The sequence below is a fragment of the Gigantopelta aegis genome, chromosome 6 (assembly GCF_016097555.1).
Source record: "Gigantopelta aegis isolate Gae_Host chromosome 6, Gae_host_genome, whole genome shotgun sequence".
Classification (NCBI taxonomy): domain Eukaryota; kingdom Metazoa; phylum Mollusca; class Gastropoda; order Neomphalida; family Peltospiridae; genus Gigantopelta; species Gigantopelta aegis.
The window spans coordinates 71,155,551-71,177,195 of NC_054704.1; the positions used below are offsets into that span (position 1 = coordinate 71,155,551).

A 21,645-nucleotide genomic window follows, 5' to 3' on the forward strand; every position below is an offset into this window, starting at 1 on the left:
TGTTGACATAATGTGAATAATTTCAAATAATAACTATTAATTATAAAAAAAAAATCAACTTTATTTTCGTGCTTATATTCAATAAAGGTTCAAGCACGCTGTCCTGGACACACATCTCAGCTGTCTGGGCTGCCTGTCCAGGACAGTGGTTAGTGGTTAGAAGGAGTGTTAGTGAGAATGAAGAACCCTAAAAGAACCCGCTTTGGGTTGTAGCCGGTATAAGGAAGCGAACCCTGTACCTACCATCATGTTGTCCGATGGCTTAACCACTGCGCCACCGAGGCCGGTACTGGTTAGTTACACTAGATGAAGACACCCCCCCCACACACACACACACCACCACCACCACCACTAAAAAACCAAACAAAAACCATTTTTGTTTTACAGTGGTGCGCTACTCGTTGTGGAATTACAATACTATTAAACTTGAATGGCCGCCTCCGTGGTGCACGTTTGTGAAGGTCTAGCTACGTTAATCTCAAAGGTTAATCGCTGAAATCTGCATGGACGTAAAATAGAAGAAAAAAAAAATTCTGATTACTTCTCATCTTCCTAGTCTACTCAGGTGACGATGACCAAGTTCAAATCAATAATAATAATATTTAATGTCAAATGTGGCCAGAGTATTCTCATAATTCTGCTAAGCCTAAGGGGCCATTCAAATATTACGTAACGCTCACAGGCACTTGACACAGACTTAAGAGATTGATAAACCCTATCATGCTTGAGGCCTATACGTGAATAAAATTCAAAATTGTTGTATATTGGTAAATTTGAGATATCTTCACAATATTTAGCTTATAGTTATACTGATACTCTCTTTATAGGCCTACATCATCAGTACATGACAAATTTTTTGTCATTTAAAGAGTATAGTATAATCAGTATTTACATGTACCAAAAAGTTTCAATGCCTACTATATAAAAGAAGGGATGAAAAATATTGGTATATGTGAATACTTGTTAAATGACAATAAAATTGTCATGTATTAAAACAGTAAATTAAAATATTGTGAAAATTTATAAGGATTATAAATCGAGTTGAAATGCGTTAAGATCCCAAATAGTAAGCAGTGCGTTAGAATTATAATATTACACCCATGGTATGACTTGTAACTTGTGAATGGGGGGGGTCGGGGTGGGGGAGGGGGTAAGCATTATGCGGGGGTGCAAAAATGGGAAATATTTCACTAGCCCATCTTAAACTTGACATATCTTACCGTAATTTCACTTGAAATCCATATTTCATAAGAGGTACAATTTTTTAGTAACAAGATTTTCTTTAAACACATTCAAGTGCATTAGTAGTGTTAAAAAAGAAAAAAAATTAAGTAACAATTTTGCATTGAAATTTTTCTAGCGTTCTTAAAACGGAAACGTCATGTTTTCAGTTTATAGTTATTGTAAGGCCAGGGCTAGCTCTGGCACTCGCCAAATTCACCAATTGCGAATTTTAAGAACAATTGGCAAATTTTATTTTAATTTGGCGAAAAAAATGTGTGTTTAATACTTAATATTTTGTTGGAAAATAGCTATAGATTTTGCATTTTTAAGATGATTTGGCAACATTTTCTGATCACCCAGAGCTAGCCCTGAAGGCAAAGATTTCTGCTTTAATACAACACTAAATACGTTAAATACCTTTACATTGATAGTTTTCAAGTTTGTTAATAACAAATATTTCACATAGTAACCACTAATACACACACTACAGGCAGAAACCTTACATCACCCCCTTTCAACAATGTTCCGGTTAAATATACAGGTGCCGACGGTTATTCATTTTGATTAAACACTATATTATATTATAATATAACTGCATGACATAATTAGTGAACTTCACTACATGTTGCTTCATTAAAGTTTAGAGAAATCTACATGTATTTTTTTTATTATTCCAGGTTAAACACATTTGAATAATGAGAGAAATCAAAAGAAACCAATACATGCGAGGAACTCTGGCCTACAAATTCCGCAATAGGTTCATTTTAGCTGGATTGTCCTTCACAATGATGTCATACCTTGGTCTTATGTAAGTTTTGGGAGAATTGAAATATCATCTCAACAATGAGTTGTTTCAAATCATTAGAAAATATTACTTGTTTAGTTTTCGTTCTGTTGTGAACACGGCTGTCTGGCTTCTTAAAATATAAGCAATTATAATTATATGATGTGAAAAAACATTTAACCCCAAGAATATAAAAGATCCCATGCTGCATTAGGAAAAATGTAGCAGATTTTCTCTTTTGACTATGTGTCAGAATGACCAAATGTTTGACATCCAATAGCTGATGATTAATTAATCAATGTAAAAAAACTTTAAACTATTTTAAGTTATATATTCTTGAAATTTATCCTTATGTGATGAATTTGATGTCATCTTCTTAACTTTAACCGGCCTCGGTGGTGTCGTGGTCCTTAACCATATGTCTGACGCCATATAACCGTCAATAAAATGTGTTGAGCGCGTTGTTAAATAAAACATTTCTTTCCTTTTTTCTTAACTTTATCAAAGCAAACAATACAAAAAGCATATTTCAACTTCTACTTTTGTGTTGATGGAATTGTTTGCTATATTCAGCTCTGTAAAGTTCCAAAATTCAAAAACTGAAAATTACCAAGAGGGTTGACAGTTAAATCATTTGGAGTGATATTCTAAATAAATGTAATTTTTATTTATAATCCAATTTAAGGGAAATAAATCTGTGACAGTATGCCTTTAAAGTTTGTTTGTTGTCACTCTGATCTTCTAAATCTTATAACACTTTGTTCAGGTTTTTATTGGATTCTAAAGACAACTCATTTGTTCGCACGATGAATGAGGAAAAAGAAGAACAGAAACAGTTTAAAGAAAGAGTTGTTCAGATTCGAGAGCATCGCTTGAAACTTCTCGAGGATGCAGTGAATGCAGAGAAGAAATAATTTTTGTTTTGTTATTGATTGTGATGGGGGATTAACCCCCTTGATTTCAGAGTATTTTATAAAGTGTGATATATCAAACTATAGTAGACTGATAGTAATACTGCTTGCTCGATTGCTGCAATCAACTCAACAACAGAAGTGGACTCCAAAATGCCTTTCAAAAATAGGGAAAGGAAATAGGTAAATTCTTAACAATTACATTTTTATCTAGCTTGTAACACATGATCCAAGTCACAGATTGATTAAAGTTTTTTTAAGTTTGTGTTAAAAGTCATACATATCAGGCCATAAGATTTCATGGGAAACACTGTTTTGGTTTGTGATCATGGGAACCCATCAGAACTGTTTTCGTGTATATGTATATTATTTTCGTTGAATAGTCGTACTCGATATAATACTCCTGGAAAATAAAATTTCGGTTCCATGATTTTACCGTTTCCGTGAAATCTGAAGTGCTGATATATTTGCATTTCCTCTTGGTTCTTGGCCCCATGTTGGTTATATTTGGTAATATCTGCAGGCTTTTAAAATAAATAGAAACTAAAAAAAACTTGTTTTAAGCTTTTATAATTAATGTTATGACATGAATCCTTTAAAGGGTGGCTTTGAGATTTTTGTTCGGTATGTTATAGTGTTTCTACTGCACTCCTTCAAGCATATGAATCTAAGCCCTAGACAAGGTTAAAGTTTTGTGGGACTTGGTTAAAGTGATTGTTTTAAACTTTCAAATAATGACTTTGATACTTGGGATGAATGTTCATTTCTACATCCTACAGATGCTAAATTAGCTAATGTAAGCTTAAATTCATTTGTACTTTTGTTATTCTTCTTCTTCTTTTTTCTTTCTTATTTTTGTGTTAATCTTATTAGTCCCTGCAGGATTATAGATTTTATCTATGTTGTTCTGTTTATCTGTCTGTCCCACATATATTTTTCCAGACTTTTTGTTTTTCACAATGCTTCCACATTTTGAATAGAATTTTTTGTGTATAGCTTTATGAAGTACTGTTACTGATCAAGTTTGACTTTTATGGCAATTTACCAATTTTTAAATATGTATGGCCCTTGAACTTAAGAGATACGAAAAATGTTTGGCTCTGGTATGTTTGATATGTTTGGCTCTGGTAGTAGAATATGTATTGCATTAGTAGTACTGATGGGCTGGACGTAGCCCAGTGGTAAAGCACACTCGATGCACGGTCGGTCTGGAATCGATCCCCGTCAGTGGGCCCATTGGGTTATTTCTTGTTCCAGCCAGTGCACCACGACTGGTATATCAAAGGCAATGGTATTTACTACCCTGTCTGTGGGATGGTGTATATAAAAGATCCCTTGCTGCTAATCGAAAAGAGTAGCCCATGAAGTGGCGACAGCAGGTTTCATCTCTCCATAAATGTGTGGTCCTTTAACCATATGTCTGACGCCATATAACCGTAAATAAAATGTGTTGAGTGCGTCGTTAAATAAACCATTTCCTTGCTTCCCAGTAGTACTGTCAGAATACTGGGGTTTTTAAAAAATATTTTTTATAATGCTGAAATCATTTCTTGATTGGACATCAATGATCATATTTGGTATGTATTTTGTCAAGTCACAGCCTTAAACAGCACATCCTCATGCCTATAAATGTGATTTCAGAGCAAGATTGAAATTGATACAAATGGAAAACCCCCACAAGGTTTGAATTGATCATAAGCTATTTTGGAAAAACATTAGTAAATGTGCAATATGTTCTAAAGGAAGTGGATTGCATAAACAAATTATTCATTGAATGTAATGCCTCCCTGCCCACTTTTTAAAATTAGCACTACTGTTTATAAATGTTTTTTGGTCCAGTAATCTACATAACAATCAAACCATCGTGGCTTTGACATTCACTGTTTTAATAACTTTAGTACACACTTTTCTTTTAATAGATGTGTATTGTAATTCTGTGATTATGGACCATGAAAAGAACAACCCGTGTAACTTTACTCCGAATAAGTCTAAACCTGATGGACACAGGAAGACTGCGAGTAGCTCGTGCAGTAAGAAACTCATTAGAAAAGCTAAGCTGTCTCTTCAGAAGACTCACAGACGAGGCAGGAGGAATCTGATTAACACACTCGCAGCGGCTGACCTCAACGAAACTGATGACTTCAAGAGTGGACAGACGTTTACTGATGGACAGAAGGTGGACAGACAGAAGACACCTGTTAGTAGTGGTGAGGGAAGTACAGATGTCTGTCCTGTCGCTAGTGAAACTACCAGCTTGTCAGTGGCTTGTCCAGCTTGTGGTGAAAACTTTAACAAGGAAAACCTTAGAGACCACGTCAGAGCCTGCCTGCAGCAGTTTGCACGACAGAATGCACTTGATGGAAATGGTAAGTGATATTTGTATTTTGTCTAAATTTTAAAGTGTTCATAAATCTGTATGTTTTAATTCATCTAAATATTATACTGTAAACATGATTAATATTATATACTGGTTTGGTTTTTTCCGGCAATATGCACCTTGGCACATGTACACAACATGTACATTTTGCAAACAATACATGGTATCTGCAATGAAAATATTAAAAATAATAAAAATGTTTCTACAAGGTTGAGTGTGAATAATGCAAAAATGCATATGCACTTATTCTCCCCCCCCCCCCCCCCCCCCCCCCCCCCCCCGGTTTACAGATACAGTAGATTTTAGTTTTATTTGTTCTGCTAATGTGTTTTTCAGTAAATTCGTCATCCACTGCACACAGAAAGCTGAATGAAAAGGTGGAAGAATTAATTCTGTGTCAGCTATGTCAGAAAGACATCACAAACCTGAACTCTCAGAGAAGAACTCGACATCTTAACAAGTGCATTGACCAGGTGTGTTAGTACAATCATTAATCAGTGCTCTAGCATCAGTTAGTGTTTGTTTCTACTTTATGAAGTAAAAAAAGGTGAGATATACCTGTAGATATTACATTTTCGGTGGCAGCTGTGATAGCGTTAACTTTTGTGTTTATCTCATTGTTAAAGTTTTGCAATTAGCTCCATTTCTCTCATACTATAAGTCCTAAATCAGTTTAAAAAATGGTTGATTTAAAAAAATATTTAAATGTGCATTTACATGAACATGTATGGATGCAACTGACATTGACATCGAATAAGTATGGTAGGCAAAACATTTAATTAAGTGGAATTCTTGTAATTAGGTTATCAGTGAATACCAACTTGGCATGGAATATTTTGGTTTTAACTGTTTGATTTGTGACACTTGCAATCAATTTTAAATTTGTTTTACAAATAGTATTTAACGTTTTAGAATTGTGTAGCGATACTGAACAAAATGTTTTCTTAATCCACTTTTCAACATCTAATAGTCTTAAACCTTTTTAAAGAAGACAGCCTGGACTTCTCTACGCTATTTAACTTATGTGCTGTATAACCCATCTGTGATTTGCAGACCTCGAGTCTGATTATCAAAGCACAGAATTAATTTTAAAGTTTTTAAAAGATTCAGATTTTTATATAAAAAATTGTGTTATTACATTTTTCACAACTCTGTATAATTATATAATTTTTGTTTTAATGTAAATAAGCATTTTTGTATACTTACTTTCATTTGCCACGATGTGATGGGATGTTGTTAAACATTCATTCCAAATTATATTTTCAATATAAATAGTGTATTGGATTTTGACAAGCTAAATTTGCACAAAAGACATTGATTGATCCACTGGGATCGATCCCCGTTGGTGGGCCCATTGAGCTATTTCTCATCCCAGCCAGTGCACCACGACTGGTATATCAAAGGCCATGGTATGTGCTATCCTGTCTGGGATGGTGCATATAAAAGATCCCTTGCTGCTAATGGAAAAATGTTGTGGGTTTTCTCTCTAGGACTATATGTCCAAATTACCAACAGTTTGACATCCAATAGCCGATGATTAATAAATCAATGTGCTCTAGTGGTGTCGTTAAACAAAACAAACTTTATTTTTATTTGATTGATCCATCTATTTATAATTTTGGCATAAATCTTTATGGTAAATTTCCAGTACATTCTTTCTCTGTTTTTTTTGCTTTGGACAGTACTTTGAATGTAAAGCTAGTGATTGCTGCCATATCAAAGGTACATTAGTTACTCAATCTGATGTGTTAATGTGTGTATCCAGGCAGAAGCTGTAAAGCGGGAGGCAGAGGAGGAACAGGAAATACTGGAGAAAGCCAAGATGGCCGTCCTTGATTGTCCCATGTGTGGCAAGACTCTAAAAACTGAGGCTGTGAGTTGTGCTTGAAATAATATTTTACAGAATGTAGGTTTTTAGAAACTATTAAAATATAAAACAGGGGTGGGAATTCTCCTAGGATCAGCTGTTTTCCTCTCATGGAACATTGCGTTTCCTTGCATTTTAATTGTCCTTTCCTCCAAAATGCGTCAGATGACACATATTTTAACCTAGGATTATAAGAATTTCCGGGACCCCTCTAGATTCCTCTTTTTTTTTTACAGTTCACCCAATTTCCACCCCTGATAAAACTTAAGTTGCAACTGAGTATGTCACATTTGATCATTTTAATTTGATATTTTCATGCTTATATTCAATTAAAGTTCAGGGCACACACCTCAGATATTTGGGCCGTCTGCCCATGGCCTTAATTCACTAAACTATTGCAACTATGTAATCTCACATTGGAATGTAAAAAGACTAAAAGTTACTGGTTTCAAATTGCCTTTTGAAAATTGCTGTAGGTAACACATTTTTGAGTTTGATATGTGATGGCTTAACTGCTACACTATTGATCCCAGTTTTTAAAATAACTTGTAAACTGTTATTTTGTCAAAATTATTGACTCTGGATGCTCTTGATGTTTAAGAATCAGGTGAAGAGATACTAGCAGCCACTGAATAATTGTTTTATGTGTTTGTTACAGGTGCGAAGGTCTCACTTAAAGAAGTGTGCTCACAGTCTGGGAATTCCTCTCCATCAGATGATGCAGTCGGTTAAACAGCAAGATGAGCAACATCAGCTACAGCTGGCTGCTGGGGTGGTGTCTGACTCGATCAGACATAGGTGAGTACTGTCTGTTTAATTTGATATCTGTATCTTTATTACATACCTATTCAGTCTTACTATAGTAATAAAGACATTTTGAAACCTTGTGATAAATTTATTTTGTATTGCACATATGTACTATCTGGACCGGAACTTTTAAATGGGGAATTCCCTTTTACTTTGTACTGCAGTTAGCACCTTTTATTTACTGACGTCATATATGATTTACAAATGACGTCACATTGTATTTGAAACAAGGCTACCGCAGAGTATGATTCTTAGCGTTAAGTAAATCCACGAAAGGAGTTGTGATTATAGATTTAACAAAGTGTTGTTATGACATTAAATTAAAAACCGTTTTTGTAAAACATAAAAGAAGTTATGTAATACTAATAAATACAGAACTTCACTTACATTGTTTTTGGTTCCTATTTATTGCACTCGTTTATTTTACTAAAGAACATACCACTCGACCACTACACGGTCTCGTGGTATATATTCTTGCACAAAATAAACTTGTACAATAAATAAGACGCAAAAACAACGTATGTGAAGTTCTGTATATGTATCTAGTAACAATATTAAATAGATATAGAGAATACTAAACACGTTCTTGCTTTGATGAAGTCAAAGACGAGATATAGGTATTACTTTTCACATTTAGGTCCATTTCTAAGTCTAAGACCAGTAAAACCTGCTTTATAGTTGCACCTATAAGATTTTTTAAATCTCCATGCATGTTAAATTTAATTTTAATTTATGATTAAAATACTTTTGCATTAGCTCAGCATAATGCTAGATTCAGATTACCAACTGCCACAATAAAGTTGGCCAACTTTCTGCTCTCACGACTTCTATGGTTGTCCAGTGGCTATTCTGAGCATTCTTACAACTCGATTTTCATCATATACAACTCCTACAGCTAATCTGAGCGCAACCGTCTAAGTTGGGAGTTGGGGAAATTACAATGCAACTGTCGAGTTGGCCAACTTCGTTGTGACAGTTGACAGTCTAACACTAGCATTACATTTTCACATTTAAGTACATATTTAACAAAACTATAAGTCCTAGATCATTGAAATAATTGAATCTATGAATGTACATTTTAATGCTTGTTTCAAATTGTTTTTAGTAAATTAAACTTTTAATTTCTTTTTTTCTTAATTTAATGTTTAAAAAGTTTCAGTATAATATATGTATTTTCAACAACACTGAATATGTTTATGGTAGATGAGACATTTTCATTTGTACATCACTCACTTTCCTTTGTGATGTATGATCAAAAACACATGATTTGTCTTACTGGAATGAGTATTGTATTGCTTATTACAACACACATTAGTGAAAAATGAAAAATATCCCAAAGATATATCTGCCACTGTGGTGTAATAAAAAACATTTCTTCTATTTGTTATGTAAATGTCAATTCATGAGGGTTGACATTTGTTAATAATCTGTTATGTTGACCACACATTTGTTTACGGCTTCTTTCTTTTTTTAATTATAGGCTAACACGGAACCAAACTGCTAATGACAAGAAGAAACCAGCAAAGAGAAATAAAAGGTTAGAATTTCTTTTTCAGGTGTTAGGAAATGGTCATCTTAATAGTCGTAAAGTTAACAGTTGATACAGACACTGGGTCATTGACATGAAACAGTCTCAAATGGTTAGTAATGAGACAATGGTTAGTAATGAGACAAACATCTTTTAAAAGAAGATAGTGTTCACTCGTAAACCATTTTTTATAATAATTAAAATACATGTATGTATTAAAAAAAAGAAAAAAGAAAAAGAAAAATTGATTATATTGTCGGTAGGAAACAAAGACTCAAACTGTTAATGATGAGTTAAATAACTGAAAATTGGTTAACACAATAAACTGTTTCAGTGTGAGCCTTGAATGTTTTGTTACTTCATGAAGTACTGGGGCGGGAAGTATCCCAGTGGTAAAGCACTCGCTTGATGCGCGGTCGGTTTGGGATCGATCCCGATCAGTTGGCCCATTGGGCTATTTCTCGTTTCAGCCAGTGCACCACGACTGGTATATCAAAGGCTGTGGTATGTGCTATCCTGTCTGTGGGATGGTGCATATAAAAGATCCCTTGCTACTAATGGAAACATTTAGTGGGTTTCCTCTCTATGACTATATGTAAAAATTACCAAATGTTTAACATCCAACAGCCGATGATTAATAAATCAATGTGCTCTAGTGGTGTCGTTAAACAAAACAAAAACACTTTTTTTTCATGAAGTACCGGTATGGTGTTATTACCAGCATTTTAAGATGACTTGCCGATCACACATTTCTAAACAGACATTCTTTTGCCTGTAATGATTCATGTTTGTAGTGCTAATTGTGAATAACCCAGCAACAATAATGGTGTTTACCCCCCAAAACCCCCCAGAAAAACCAGATGTTGACATGTTTCTTCTCTATGTTAAGCAATCTGGATGAAGACCTACAACTGGCGATGGTCTTATCATCCTCCATGACAGACCAGCAGACAACAACTACAGCATCAAATCACCTGGTTTTAGTGGATGGGAAGAAACACAAGAAGAACAACAAGTGAGGCTGTACCTACTATACTTTTAGCCTCAGCAGTGTGCGATTTTGAGGAGAGTCCGGGAAAATGACGATCGCCAAAATCATATAAGACTTTGGTGGTGGGCTCTCAAGATTTGCAAACAGAGAGTCCTTATTATGGTAGCCCCACTCCCATGGCTAGTGATATTCAATGTTGAGCTAGTAAATAAGTACTATTGCCATGTCCAACGGCTAGTGAAAAAGGTTGTCTAATGTTGCAGTTAAATCTATTTTGTATATATGAATATTCTGCCTTCACTCCCAACTCCCCATCCCAATGTTTGTGTTTTAAGCTCTATCTCCCTCTTTAGGTGATATATCTGATAATTACTATTATTTAGTAAAATTGTATTAACTGAAAGTAAAGTAGGGCTAGTGAATTTTTAATCATGGCTAGTCAGTGTTTAAAATCACTGATCCCATGGATAGTGGATTTAAAAAAAAAAATTCTAGAAGCCCTGCCTTATGACACTTAAACTTTTGAAACCAAAATTGCACACTGCTCAGCATACTGAATTGTGAACATTTATATGTGATATGTGAGTCAAGAAGCTAGTACGTTTGAGAAAGTGATTAACTCATCCACAAAATTCCATATCCACAACTGGTTTGGGCATCACTCTGGAAAAGAACAGGATCTAGCTCAGTCGGTAGAGCTTTCACCTGAGATACTTTAGTCGAAGGATCGAACCCTCTCAGTAGACCCATTTCTTTGATTATTCTTTTTTTTCCATCCCAACCATTGCCCCACGATTAATGGCCATGGCTGTGGGAAAGTGCATATAAAAGATCCCTTTCTGCTAATGGGAAAATGGAGCAGGTTTCATCGGCAGTATGTTTGACATCCAATAGCTGATTAGGAACTTAATGTTTTCTAGTGGTGTTGTTAAACAAAACAAGCTTCAACTTTAACACTCTGGAATATTCACTCTTGCTGTTCAGAAAAAAACCCCACTGAAAGATGTTTCACTTCATTGTATAGGCTCCATACAGCAAGGGTGGGCCATAGCCCAGTGGTAAAGCGTTCGCTTGTAGCACGATGGGTTCAGGATCGATCTCCATTGGTGGACCCATTGGGCTATTTCTCGTTTCAACTAGTGCTCCACAACTGGTGTAACAAAGGCCGTGGTATGTACTATCCTGTCTGGGATGGTGCATATAAAAGATCCCTTGCTGCTAATCGAAAAGAGTAGCCCTTGAAGTGGCGACAGCAGGTTTCCTCTCTCAATATCTGTGTGGTCCTTAACCACATGTCTGATGCCATATAACCTGTAAATAAAATGAGTTGAGTGCGTCGTTAAATAAAATATTTCCTTCCTTCCTTTGTATGTCTTTTGATTGATACATTGTAGATCAGTGTCTTAAATAAATTGTGACTATTTAATGTATATGTTTCAGTTACCGGTAGTTGAATGTGTAGATAAATTCTTTAAGTTTTTATATTCTCAGAGGTCCCATTGAACTGCCTCTGTTGTTGACTCTGTCTAAAAAAGAAGCTAGCCACAGAATAGCAAACAAGGTCACCGAACTACTCGTACCACAGGTCAGTTGATGTCGTGTAATAACATTAATCCTGTCTATAATTTAAAGTCACTCCATGGCAGAAATCAGGCCTAAAACATTGTCTGGTCAAGATGATTCGGAGCACGAGAACTATTGATCATTATTTTTCAAATCAGATTCTGCCAACTGTACTTTTTTCAGCACAGCTGTGTTTATGTTATAGATATACTCAACAGAACCAGAAGTTTGTTTTATAATTCTAATGTCATGACTACAGAACTTCTACTTTTGTATATCTTTACATACTGTACTGCATGAATCCTGTGGCAGTATTGTAAATGTTTAAATGCCACTGATTGTGTCAAAAAACCTTTTACTGCTGAACCTAAAGATTCGCTCATACATTCTGTAGGTTAGAGGTTCCTTTGATAGTCGGTGATGAGCGTTTTAGGTATGCTTGCGGTCACTCACCAAACTAGCGTTTGCACTTAAATGTTAAATCAGTATGATAGTATAGGATGGAAACCAAATTGTTCATGAGCACTTTCCATCCTGAACACACCGCATATCAGCATTATAGATTCAAAGGAAGAATGCAAATACAAATCTTTCTTTCTTTCTTTTAAATTATTTCTGTGCTTATATCCAATTAAGGTTCAAGCTCGCTTTCCTGGGCACACACCTCAGCTATCTGGGCTGTCCGTCCAGGACAGTGGGTTAGTCATTAGTTGGTTAGTGGTTAGTGAGAGAGAAGAGGGTGTAGTGGTCTTACACCTACCCATTGAGTCGTTAAAACTCGCTCTGGACAGGAGCCGGTATCAGGCTGCGAACCCTGTACCTACCGGCTTTATGTCTGATGGTCTAACCATGACACCACTGAGGCCGGTTAATACAAATCTATGATGGTTACTGTATCTTACAACAATATCTTTTTATGTTTAGTCTTCTATCAGTGTAGAATGTTAGTCCTTTGTGTGTTTCAGGAAGACGATGATGACATCACATTGACTCCACCTGTAGAAAACAGTCGACTCACACATCTGGCGGCAGTGTCGGTGTGGACTTCATTCTTGAATAATAATCAGGTACATAGTCTGAAAGACAGTTCCATCAATCAGTTATTTGACATATGACTGCTTTCCATCAATGCAATTCTACATTCTGACAATACATGAGTGTTTCCATATCTGCATGTTAGCAAGTGGATTATTATACAACATTTGATGTTGTTGAAGAGTACATTAAAGCTGCTAGCAAAAACTTCATGTTACGATGTCACAGTGGAAAACTCATGTGAGCGGGAAAATGCCTGTGTGCGAAAAAGCATATATGGAAATGGTACTGTGTATGCACTATATCAATAAACTCGTGGGCCTTTCATAAATAAACAAATGACCAATTCTTACTGGCTCGTACTGACTTTCAGATGCAAAAAAACACACAAAAAAAATAACATTTTGTTCTGTCATGAGTTAAATATTTGATTTATATAAATTGTAATTACAGATCTGTGGGTTAAACTCATGAATACATGATGATTATGATTACCCAGTTGTACTCTTTTACATACTGATTACATTCTTCATACACCACATGATGTTAAATCATCATGAAGGAAGGAAGGAAATGTTTTATTTAACAATGCACTCAACACATTTTATTTACGTATATTGAGAGAGGAAACCCACTGTCGCCACTTCATGGGCTACTTTCTTCGATTAGCAGCAAGGGATCTTTTATATGCACCATCCACAGACAGGATAGTACATACCACGGCCTTTGTTATACCAGTTGTGGAACACTGGCTGGAACGAGAAATAGCCCAATGGGTCCACCAACGGGGATCGAACCTAGACAGATCGCGCATCAAGCGAGCGCTTTACCACTGGGCTACATCCTGCCCCAAATCATCATGAATTTCTCTTAATGTGTTCCAGGATATTATGTTGTGGGATAAGACTGGTCTTGTGAATGCCGTTGACGATCCAGCCAAGATTACCTCCCTTTACTACACGCATGCACTGATGCCTCCAGTAGAGGTCAGTAGTGTTACTGCTGGCAATAAATTGTGCAGACTGTCTGAGATTCCTGGACGGTTGGTTTCTTCTCCAAGAACAAATGAACCACCACGGACAGACCAGCATGTATCGGATCAGCTGTCAGAGGTAACTCGTCAGTCGACTCGACTACCAAGTGTTGAGGTAGCTATTGTAATAAATGTGTTCTAGCTAATAAAAAAATATTGTATTTTTTATTCTGGTATGTTATTGTTTTTCACCCATAAAAATAAAGGTATATTGGGGCAAAATATATATTTTTAAAAACATATCCTATGTTTCATACCGGTACTTCATTTTCTTTCAATAATTTTAGAAATTTTATCTGAATTATCTATAGATTAAAATTTGTAAAAAGATGACACATATCATGAAAAAACCTGAACCGGGCTACCCCATAAACTGGTCTATTTACGTTTAACTTGTTTTTAAGTAATCTGCATACGATTGAACCCTGACATCAAAATACTTTTGTTGAATTGAGAAAATCTTCCACCCAAAAAAGTGTACAAATGAGAAAAAGACAAGTACTGAAGTAGACATTCAAGATGTTTTCTACATAGGAAAATGAATACACAACCGCCATTTTGCACAGTGTGCACTATATTAAATGGCGTGTAATAGTAAACAAACCTAAATAAACCAAAGTTTTACAAAGCTGTCATTGTCAAAGTCTCGTCTGCTTCACAGATTCATTGCATAAGAGTTTTGTTTATGGGAGTAGGTGAAGAATGTCCACATTAGACTACAACATGCATTTAATCTCTTCACAACAGAAAATGGGATGGATATTAACATTTGTTGGTTGATTTTGACAATAAAGTGAACAAGGTAAAACATTATTTCATCAAATCGATCGTACATTACAATGCACATGTGCAGAAACCATTTCCCATTAAAAGGCCGGTTCACGGTTTCTCGAGGATACTCCACTCATCTCTTGTATTTATTTCTGTTTAAATATGGGGCAAAGAACAATGGTAGCATTCATGTACTTGAACTAAAGAACATTTTGTTTGTTTTTAAAAAAAAATTTAGCATCAAGAGCCAGTTATAAATTCCCAAGACTTGGTTGTATCTACACAGACAGCCGCTGTACTGGCTGAACTGGCAGCAGACAACAGTTACTCTGCACGTAGAGTCAGCACAGAAGACTTGTCACAGGCCAGCGGCTTTTGTCCAGTAGAAATACAGGTATTTTATTTTTATTACCTCTGAAGAAATCGAAACCAAGTAATTCTTGTTGCCTGTAAAAATACAGAATACTAGTACATGCAACAAGTAAACATAGAATTTCATTTTACTGTGATATCTCAAGAGGAAGAGTCACTCAGCTACAAGTGAATGTCCTAGACAATGGAAGATTATAATAATTTGATTGGCTCTGTGGATGTTTGGAATAGTCTATAAGTATAGGGTGGGGGCAGGGTGCGATGCACTTGTTGAGGGGTCAGATCAATTACTTATGAAAAAAGTTATCATTTAAAATTAAAATAAATATATATATATATATATTTCTTCATATTTATTATAATATATGTTTACAGATATTTTATGTTTTCTGGTAGTCGATCATTGCTTGTCTAGTTACTCACTTTATGTTGCATGCGTTTGTAATTAGCATCTAGTGGATATCGGTTTGTGTGTACTTTCAGATTGAAAGCAGTGGTGATGTTGAGAAGAATTTAGCCAGTTCACTTGTTCATCTTGTCAACTGCCCTGACTTCAGTGATGTTACAATTGTCACTAAAGACAGTGTTCATCTGTTTGCACATAAAGTGTTATTGTCTTCCAGGTGTCCTAAGCTCCTACAGGTATAAGAAAATTAATAGATGTTTTCTTTGTTGATATTCTCGTTCCAGCCAGTGCACCACGACTGGTATATCAAAGGCTGTGGTATGTACTACCCTGTCTGTGGGATGGTGCATATAAAAGATCCCTTGCTGCTAATCGAAAAGAGTAGCCCATGAAGTGGCGACAGTGGGTTTCCTCTTTCAATATCTGTGTAGTCCTTAACCATATGTCTGACTCCATATAACCGTAAATAAAATGTGTTGAGTGTGTCGTTAAATAAAACATTTCTTTCTTTCTTTTGTTTACTCTGGATATTATACACCTGATTATTTTGCCCAGACATTACTAAATGGTTCTGGTGCCTTACAAAATAATATTAAAAAAAACCGAGTAAGACTTATATGTCATGTGGGGGTGGAATGTAGCCCACCTGATGCACGGTCAGTCTGGGATCAGTGGACCCATTGGGCTATTTCTCGTTCCAGCCAGTACACCACAATTGGTATATCAAAGGCTGTGGTATGTGCTATCCTGTCTGGGATGGTGCATATAAAAGGTCCCTTGCTACTAATGGAAAAATGTACTGGTTTTTCTCTCCAAGATTATGTCAAAATTACCAGATGTTTGACATCCAGTAGCCAGTGATTAATAAATCAGTATGCTCTAGTGGTGTCTTTAAACAAAACAAACTTTATAGGTTATGTTACCCAAATGTGACACTGGTTTTTTCTCTCTGTTTTTGTGGTATATAGTAAAATGCAACTTTTTAATCCAATTGTCAGTAAATACACAGTAATGAAAATAAAATAATAACTTTATTATGCAAAATATGCAAATATTTAAAATACAACTAGAGAAAAACAATTCTTATTTCTTGTCATGTGATTTTGTTTGAATTTTTCAGATGGTAGGGACAGACAATGTGATTGATATGTCAAAGATGTCATCTGATGCAGTATTGTGTGTTCTCAAGTATGTGTATTCTGGAATCATTACTCTGAACCGGAACTGCTTCAGTCAAGTACTAGAGCTTGCACAAACGTAAGCCATTATTGTCTGCTTTTTTACTTAGTATTAACTTGATATGGAATCCCCATGTCCCAATTGCTTGAAATAATTTTGAAAGTTTGTATGTAGATGTCGCTCGAAGCACAACAATGCCTACGTCACAAATTTTTTTACAGAGTGCGCACAGACTAGGGGTGCATTCTTTTCACCTCTCCTGGACATGTTCCAACTGTTCTGTCCTGGTTGTATCCCCTCTCCAGATATCGTAAGACTTAGCAAAATTATTGGTTTTAAGGGTTTGTAACCTTTTGTATTGAGACACTTACTGGTCTGAACTTACTGTTACTGAAAATGTTCACGAACTGTGAAGAAAAATCTCACAAATGAACAACGACAAATCGGATGTTGATTGCGCGAACCGTGCACGAGGAAACAAACCGAACCAAAATGATAACGGTCACGTGGTATACCAACATCTGTGACGTTTACACAGGAAGATTCCCTCTAAAAATAGATTGGACCTCGCTTGCTTAACGTTTTTTTCTCGACAACACTTCTTGTGAAAAAAAACAAAAAATGCATTTCGTGGTTTTACAAACATCAGGATTAGCAAAAAGCACTTCAGGTGAATGGAAATGTGTATTCTAAATAATAAAATGTAAGTAAAGTGCAATTTTATTTGTGAAAAATGGGGTTTAATAGTGAAAAACAAAGCCGTAATGGTTAACAAATAACTGTAACTAGGGTGTGTCCCTTTAAACAAATATTTCTTTTCTTTCCTTTCCTCACTGATATTTAGAAGATCTAGAAATAAAAATATTTACTTGGTATGATTTCATTATGAGTGAGTCAACGCTTGATTTATTGGTATAATAACCAGAGACATATTTGAGTATTTGGCACCCTAGTCCACTAATATTTTTGCCCCCTCCCCCACTAACCAAAATCATAATAAAGAATAGATTCTACCAGCCTACTTGGGTGGGTGGGCGAGAAGGAGCGGCAGATGAATCTGGCATAAAGAATTAGTAGATTCTAATTCTCTCCCTCCCCCCCCCCCCCCTCCCCCTCCCCCCCCCCCAAGATTTTGCCGCTCCCTAAAATTTGGCATCCTAGGCCTGGGCCTAGTCGGCCTGTGGGTTAACATGGCTCTGATAATAACCATATTTATTAGGGCAGTAAAATATTTGAAGAGTTCAGTCTTATGCGAAACATAATATAAACCAGTTTCCAGATTTTGGGTTTATACTGATATTAGAACAACTCAACAATACAACAGTAAAGTTTACATCAAAATGCAATCTATTCCCATTGAGCATGATGTTAAAACTGTGCTTTGGGTGATATATACTTTTGTCATGTTCCAGCAAAACCACATTTTTTCTCAAAATGGATATATCACCTTTTGGAAATGAACTCTTCCTTTTTGGTTTTGTTGCAGGTTAGAACTAGAGGAATTTTACATGATTTGTAAAGAACATAAAGTCCAGTTAGTTCAAGCACAAGCTGAAGAAGGCGATTCTGATTCTGAAAATGGGAATGTCAATGGTGGCAAGTCAGGCGTAGAAGATGCCATCAATGAAGAGGAATGGCGGGAGATCCACGCCTTACAGCTGAAGAGAATATCATCACTGGAGTCCAATTTGAGAACTGAAACGTCTGTGAGATCAGATGACGACAAAAATGAAGTGGATGGCCATTGTTCTGAACCTGAGGCTGGTCTTGAAGCTGATTCAGCAAGATCTTCAGTGTGTAAGAATGGAGACGAGATTGGTCTCACAACTACAACACAGTCATCTGTTGGTGTGGATGTTGAGAGAACAACAGACAGTGAATGTGAACTGAAAAATAAAACATTAAAGCAGGCCACTGACAGTTCTGAAGAACTCTTCAGTGATGAAGAACCTGAAGATTTGCCAACACCTTCAAAAGATTCTTCTGACAAGCAGACGGAAAAAATGCCTCAAATAATTGAAATGGCTGATTTTACTGTTTACAGTGAAAGCTCTAGTCTTGATAATGAAGGTGACTATAAACAAGAGAAATTGCCCAGTAATGTTACAGAAACAAAAGCAAACCTTTATATTGTGTCATCAGAAGAAAGTGAGGAAGAAGGAATATCAAAAAAACAAACTGAAAGTAATATGACCGAGGAAGGAGATCTTTCTGATGATTCAGCTCGGTCTAACCACCAGGGTTGTGATGTCAGTGACAACAGCTCGGAGGTTAACCCTGTCCTGTCTCAACTTGCCCATGATGACAGCTTTACAGATCATGTTGATGAATCAGTCTCCTGTCTTGAAAGAAGTGTGGTGGCCAAATCACCTGGGAAGGATTGGGATATGTCACCGGAATCGAGTAAAGAACTGACGTGGGTGAGGAGCGAAAGTACAGTTAGCAGCGTCAACAGATTGTCACAGGAATCTAAAAAACGGAAATCATCCTGTTCAGACATGCTTCAGCCAGTTCCTGCTAATGATACATATAGTGATAGTAGAACTTCAGGTGTTTCAGAGCGGACCTCTTGTAAAGGAGAACCACAGTCAAAGAGATATAAGATGTCCACTCCAGTTTCCACTGGTCGGACTCAATCTCTTGGACTTGCTATGGATGAGATCAGTAAGATAGAATACTGTAGTCCGGCTACAGAGACAGTTGTAAAGAAAGACTGTCGGAGTGAACGATTGGAGAGCAGTGACATGTCGAGGGTGGTCGTTGACGATTCTTTGTTCATTAATCCAGCTGTGAAGAAGTATTTGAGATCAACATTCATGCTAACCACACCTGTTTCTGATAACCAGGTAGATGACATCTCGGTGACAAAACCACAGAAAGACAAACATGAAAGTTCTTACTTGGAGGAAAACAATCAGAAAAGTGTATGCAGGTTCTCTCCTATTGCAGAGAAGGAGACTGTAATTACTGAGAAACCAAGTGTCTCTCCCTCGACTTTGATTGCTAACAATGTAGAAAGGTGTCTAGAACAACCAGCGAGTTGTAAGACAGAAGGAAAGAGGATAATCGAGTATGGGGGTGATATCAGCAGTGATTCTGATGTGGAAATAGTAAGTGACAATTTGGATGCACTGTCATCGCAACAGTGTGGTTCGTCGCCAAAGTTCACCTGCAGAACGGCCAGGAATCGATTAACACAATCACAGACAGTATGCAAACAGGAGTTTACAATGTCATTTTCTCAGCAAACCTTTATGTCTTCCAAAAAGAGTCTTTCATCTTTGTTGAATAAATCAAACACGAGTACAAAGCAGAATTCTTCAGCTGGTCATGGTACATCCGAAAAACAAGATATGTCTTCTTCACAGCATGATAATATGTCAGGTAAGAAAGTCACATTAATAACAGTAGCCATAAATTGTAAATTGAGTAGGCTATAAATATCATTTGAAATATACCGGGTACTCGGGGTTCTGCTTAGATATTTATGAGGGGTGGAAATTATGCCAACAATATACTGTAATGGGCCATTCAACAATTACATAATGCAAATTTTGGTATTTTTTAAAATACACTTAAAACCCAGTAACATTTTGTAATGGCAAGATCACTCACCGTTGAAATTATTTGACAAATGTTAATATCACCCTCCCACATCAGTGATAGAAATAAGGAGAATTTTTCACTAGTCCACCAGACAAATACATCTAAAAATATACTTGTCCAACAATATTTTTATTTGTCCAAATAAATAGTTTGTTTTATTCAAGTACAAGAACAATTTTTTTTATTGCTCAAAATGAAACTTCTTTGAACATTTTAACTTGTCCACTGGACAACCACCAAGGTACATTTTGTTTGTCTGAGTAGATTTTCACTTCTCAGGACAAACAGACAAGTGCTTATTTCGAACACTGCACACTTTCCAAGTCATTATGACATAATTTGACCAATATTATTGTATTTTCTGTTTGTATTTATCTTTCTTTTGTTTGGTAATACATACATGATAGAAAATCATTTCTTAAAAAACAAAATAGCATTTCACTTCATAAATAAAAGTCCAGACAATTTTTGTAAAATTTCATGCAACTCTTGACAGACATCAAATGTTGCTGTTTGTAATATTCATCATTCATTATGCCACATGACTGGTACATCAAAGCATGTGGTATATGCTGTCCTGTCTACGGGGATGAGTATATATATATATATAAAAGATGTTACAAGTTACGAAAATTTAACGGGTTCCACTGAAGACTAAATGTCAGGATTACAAAATGTTTGACATTAAACAAAACAGACTTTTACTTGTAATTTCCTTGCATTATTAATGCTTGTATGCCCCTGAATGACCAGTAATTGTTTAGCACTGCATGTCCATCTACAGATATTTTTTTGACTGGACATTATTGACCAGATATAAGCATTCAGTTATACTGTAGAATTAACATTCAAACTAGAACAAATATCTTGGTCAGTATTAATGGTATAATTTTCTATTACATTGATACTATAGTTGATTCCAACCCTATTGATGATGTGTGGGAAGGATTTGATGGGTTTGAGGCATGTCCTGTTGAACCGTTTGCTGACTTTGGTGCGGATGCTGATGTGGAGTCATCGCCCGAGAAGAAAGTGAGAACATCTCAGAAGAAAAGACGATCTTCATCAGGATCAAAGGTTTAATTAATACATAGAATTACATTAGGTTCTAAATGGAGTGACTTGCATAAAATGTTTGAGAAATATATTACAGTATATTTAATGTATTACTTTTGGTATGCAACTGTATCT

The 21,645-nt window shown here is 35.9% G+C and overlaps 1 protein-coding gene across 3 annotated transcripts in view; it reads left to right on the plus strand.

The window, feature by feature from the left end:
- The first annotated feature begins 433 nt into the window (after window positions 1-433).
- LOC121376509 (structure-specific endonuclease subunit SLX4-like) overlaps window positions 434-21,645 on the plus strand; it is a 31,606-nt gene continuing 10,394 nt past the window's right edge. For 2 of the 3 annotated variants that reach the window (XM_041504397.1, XM_041504399.1), the window contains exons 1-17: window positions 434-565; window positions 1,902-2,032; window positions 2,775-3,102; window positions 4,839-5,285; window positions 5,633-5,769; window positions 7,062-7,169; window positions 7,822-7,961; window positions 9,451-9,507; window positions 10,388-10,513; window positions 11,981-12,074; window positions 13,018-13,119; window positions 13,972-14,235; window positions 15,130-15,285; window positions 15,747-15,905; window positions 16,790-16,926; window positions 18,335-20,232; window positions 21,368-21,531. In XM_041504397.1, the coding sequence (XP_041360331.1) occupies window positions 4,862-5,285; window positions 5,633-5,769; window positions 7,062-7,169; window positions 7,822-7,961; window positions 9,451-9,507; window positions 10,388-10,513; window positions 11,981-12,074; window positions 13,018-13,119; window positions 13,972-14,235; window positions 15,130-15,285; window positions 15,747-15,905; window positions 16,790-16,926; window positions 18,335-20,232; window positions 21,368-21,531 (3,966 nt within the window). In that variant the 5' untranslated portion in view covers window positions 434-565; window positions 1,902-2,032; window positions 2,775-3,102; window positions 4,839-4,861. The remainder of the gene's footprint in view (window positions 566-1,901; window positions 2,033-2,774; window positions 3,103-4,838; window positions 5,286-5,632; window positions 5,770-7,061; window positions 7,170-7,821; window positions 7,962-9,450; window positions 9,508-10,387; window positions 10,514-11,980; window positions 12,075-13,017; window positions 13,120-13,971; window positions 14,236-15,129; window positions 15,286-15,746; window positions 15,906-16,789; window positions 16,927-18,334; window positions 20,233-21,367; window positions 21,532-21,645) is intronic. The other variant, XM_041504398.1, reaches the window with a different exon arrangement.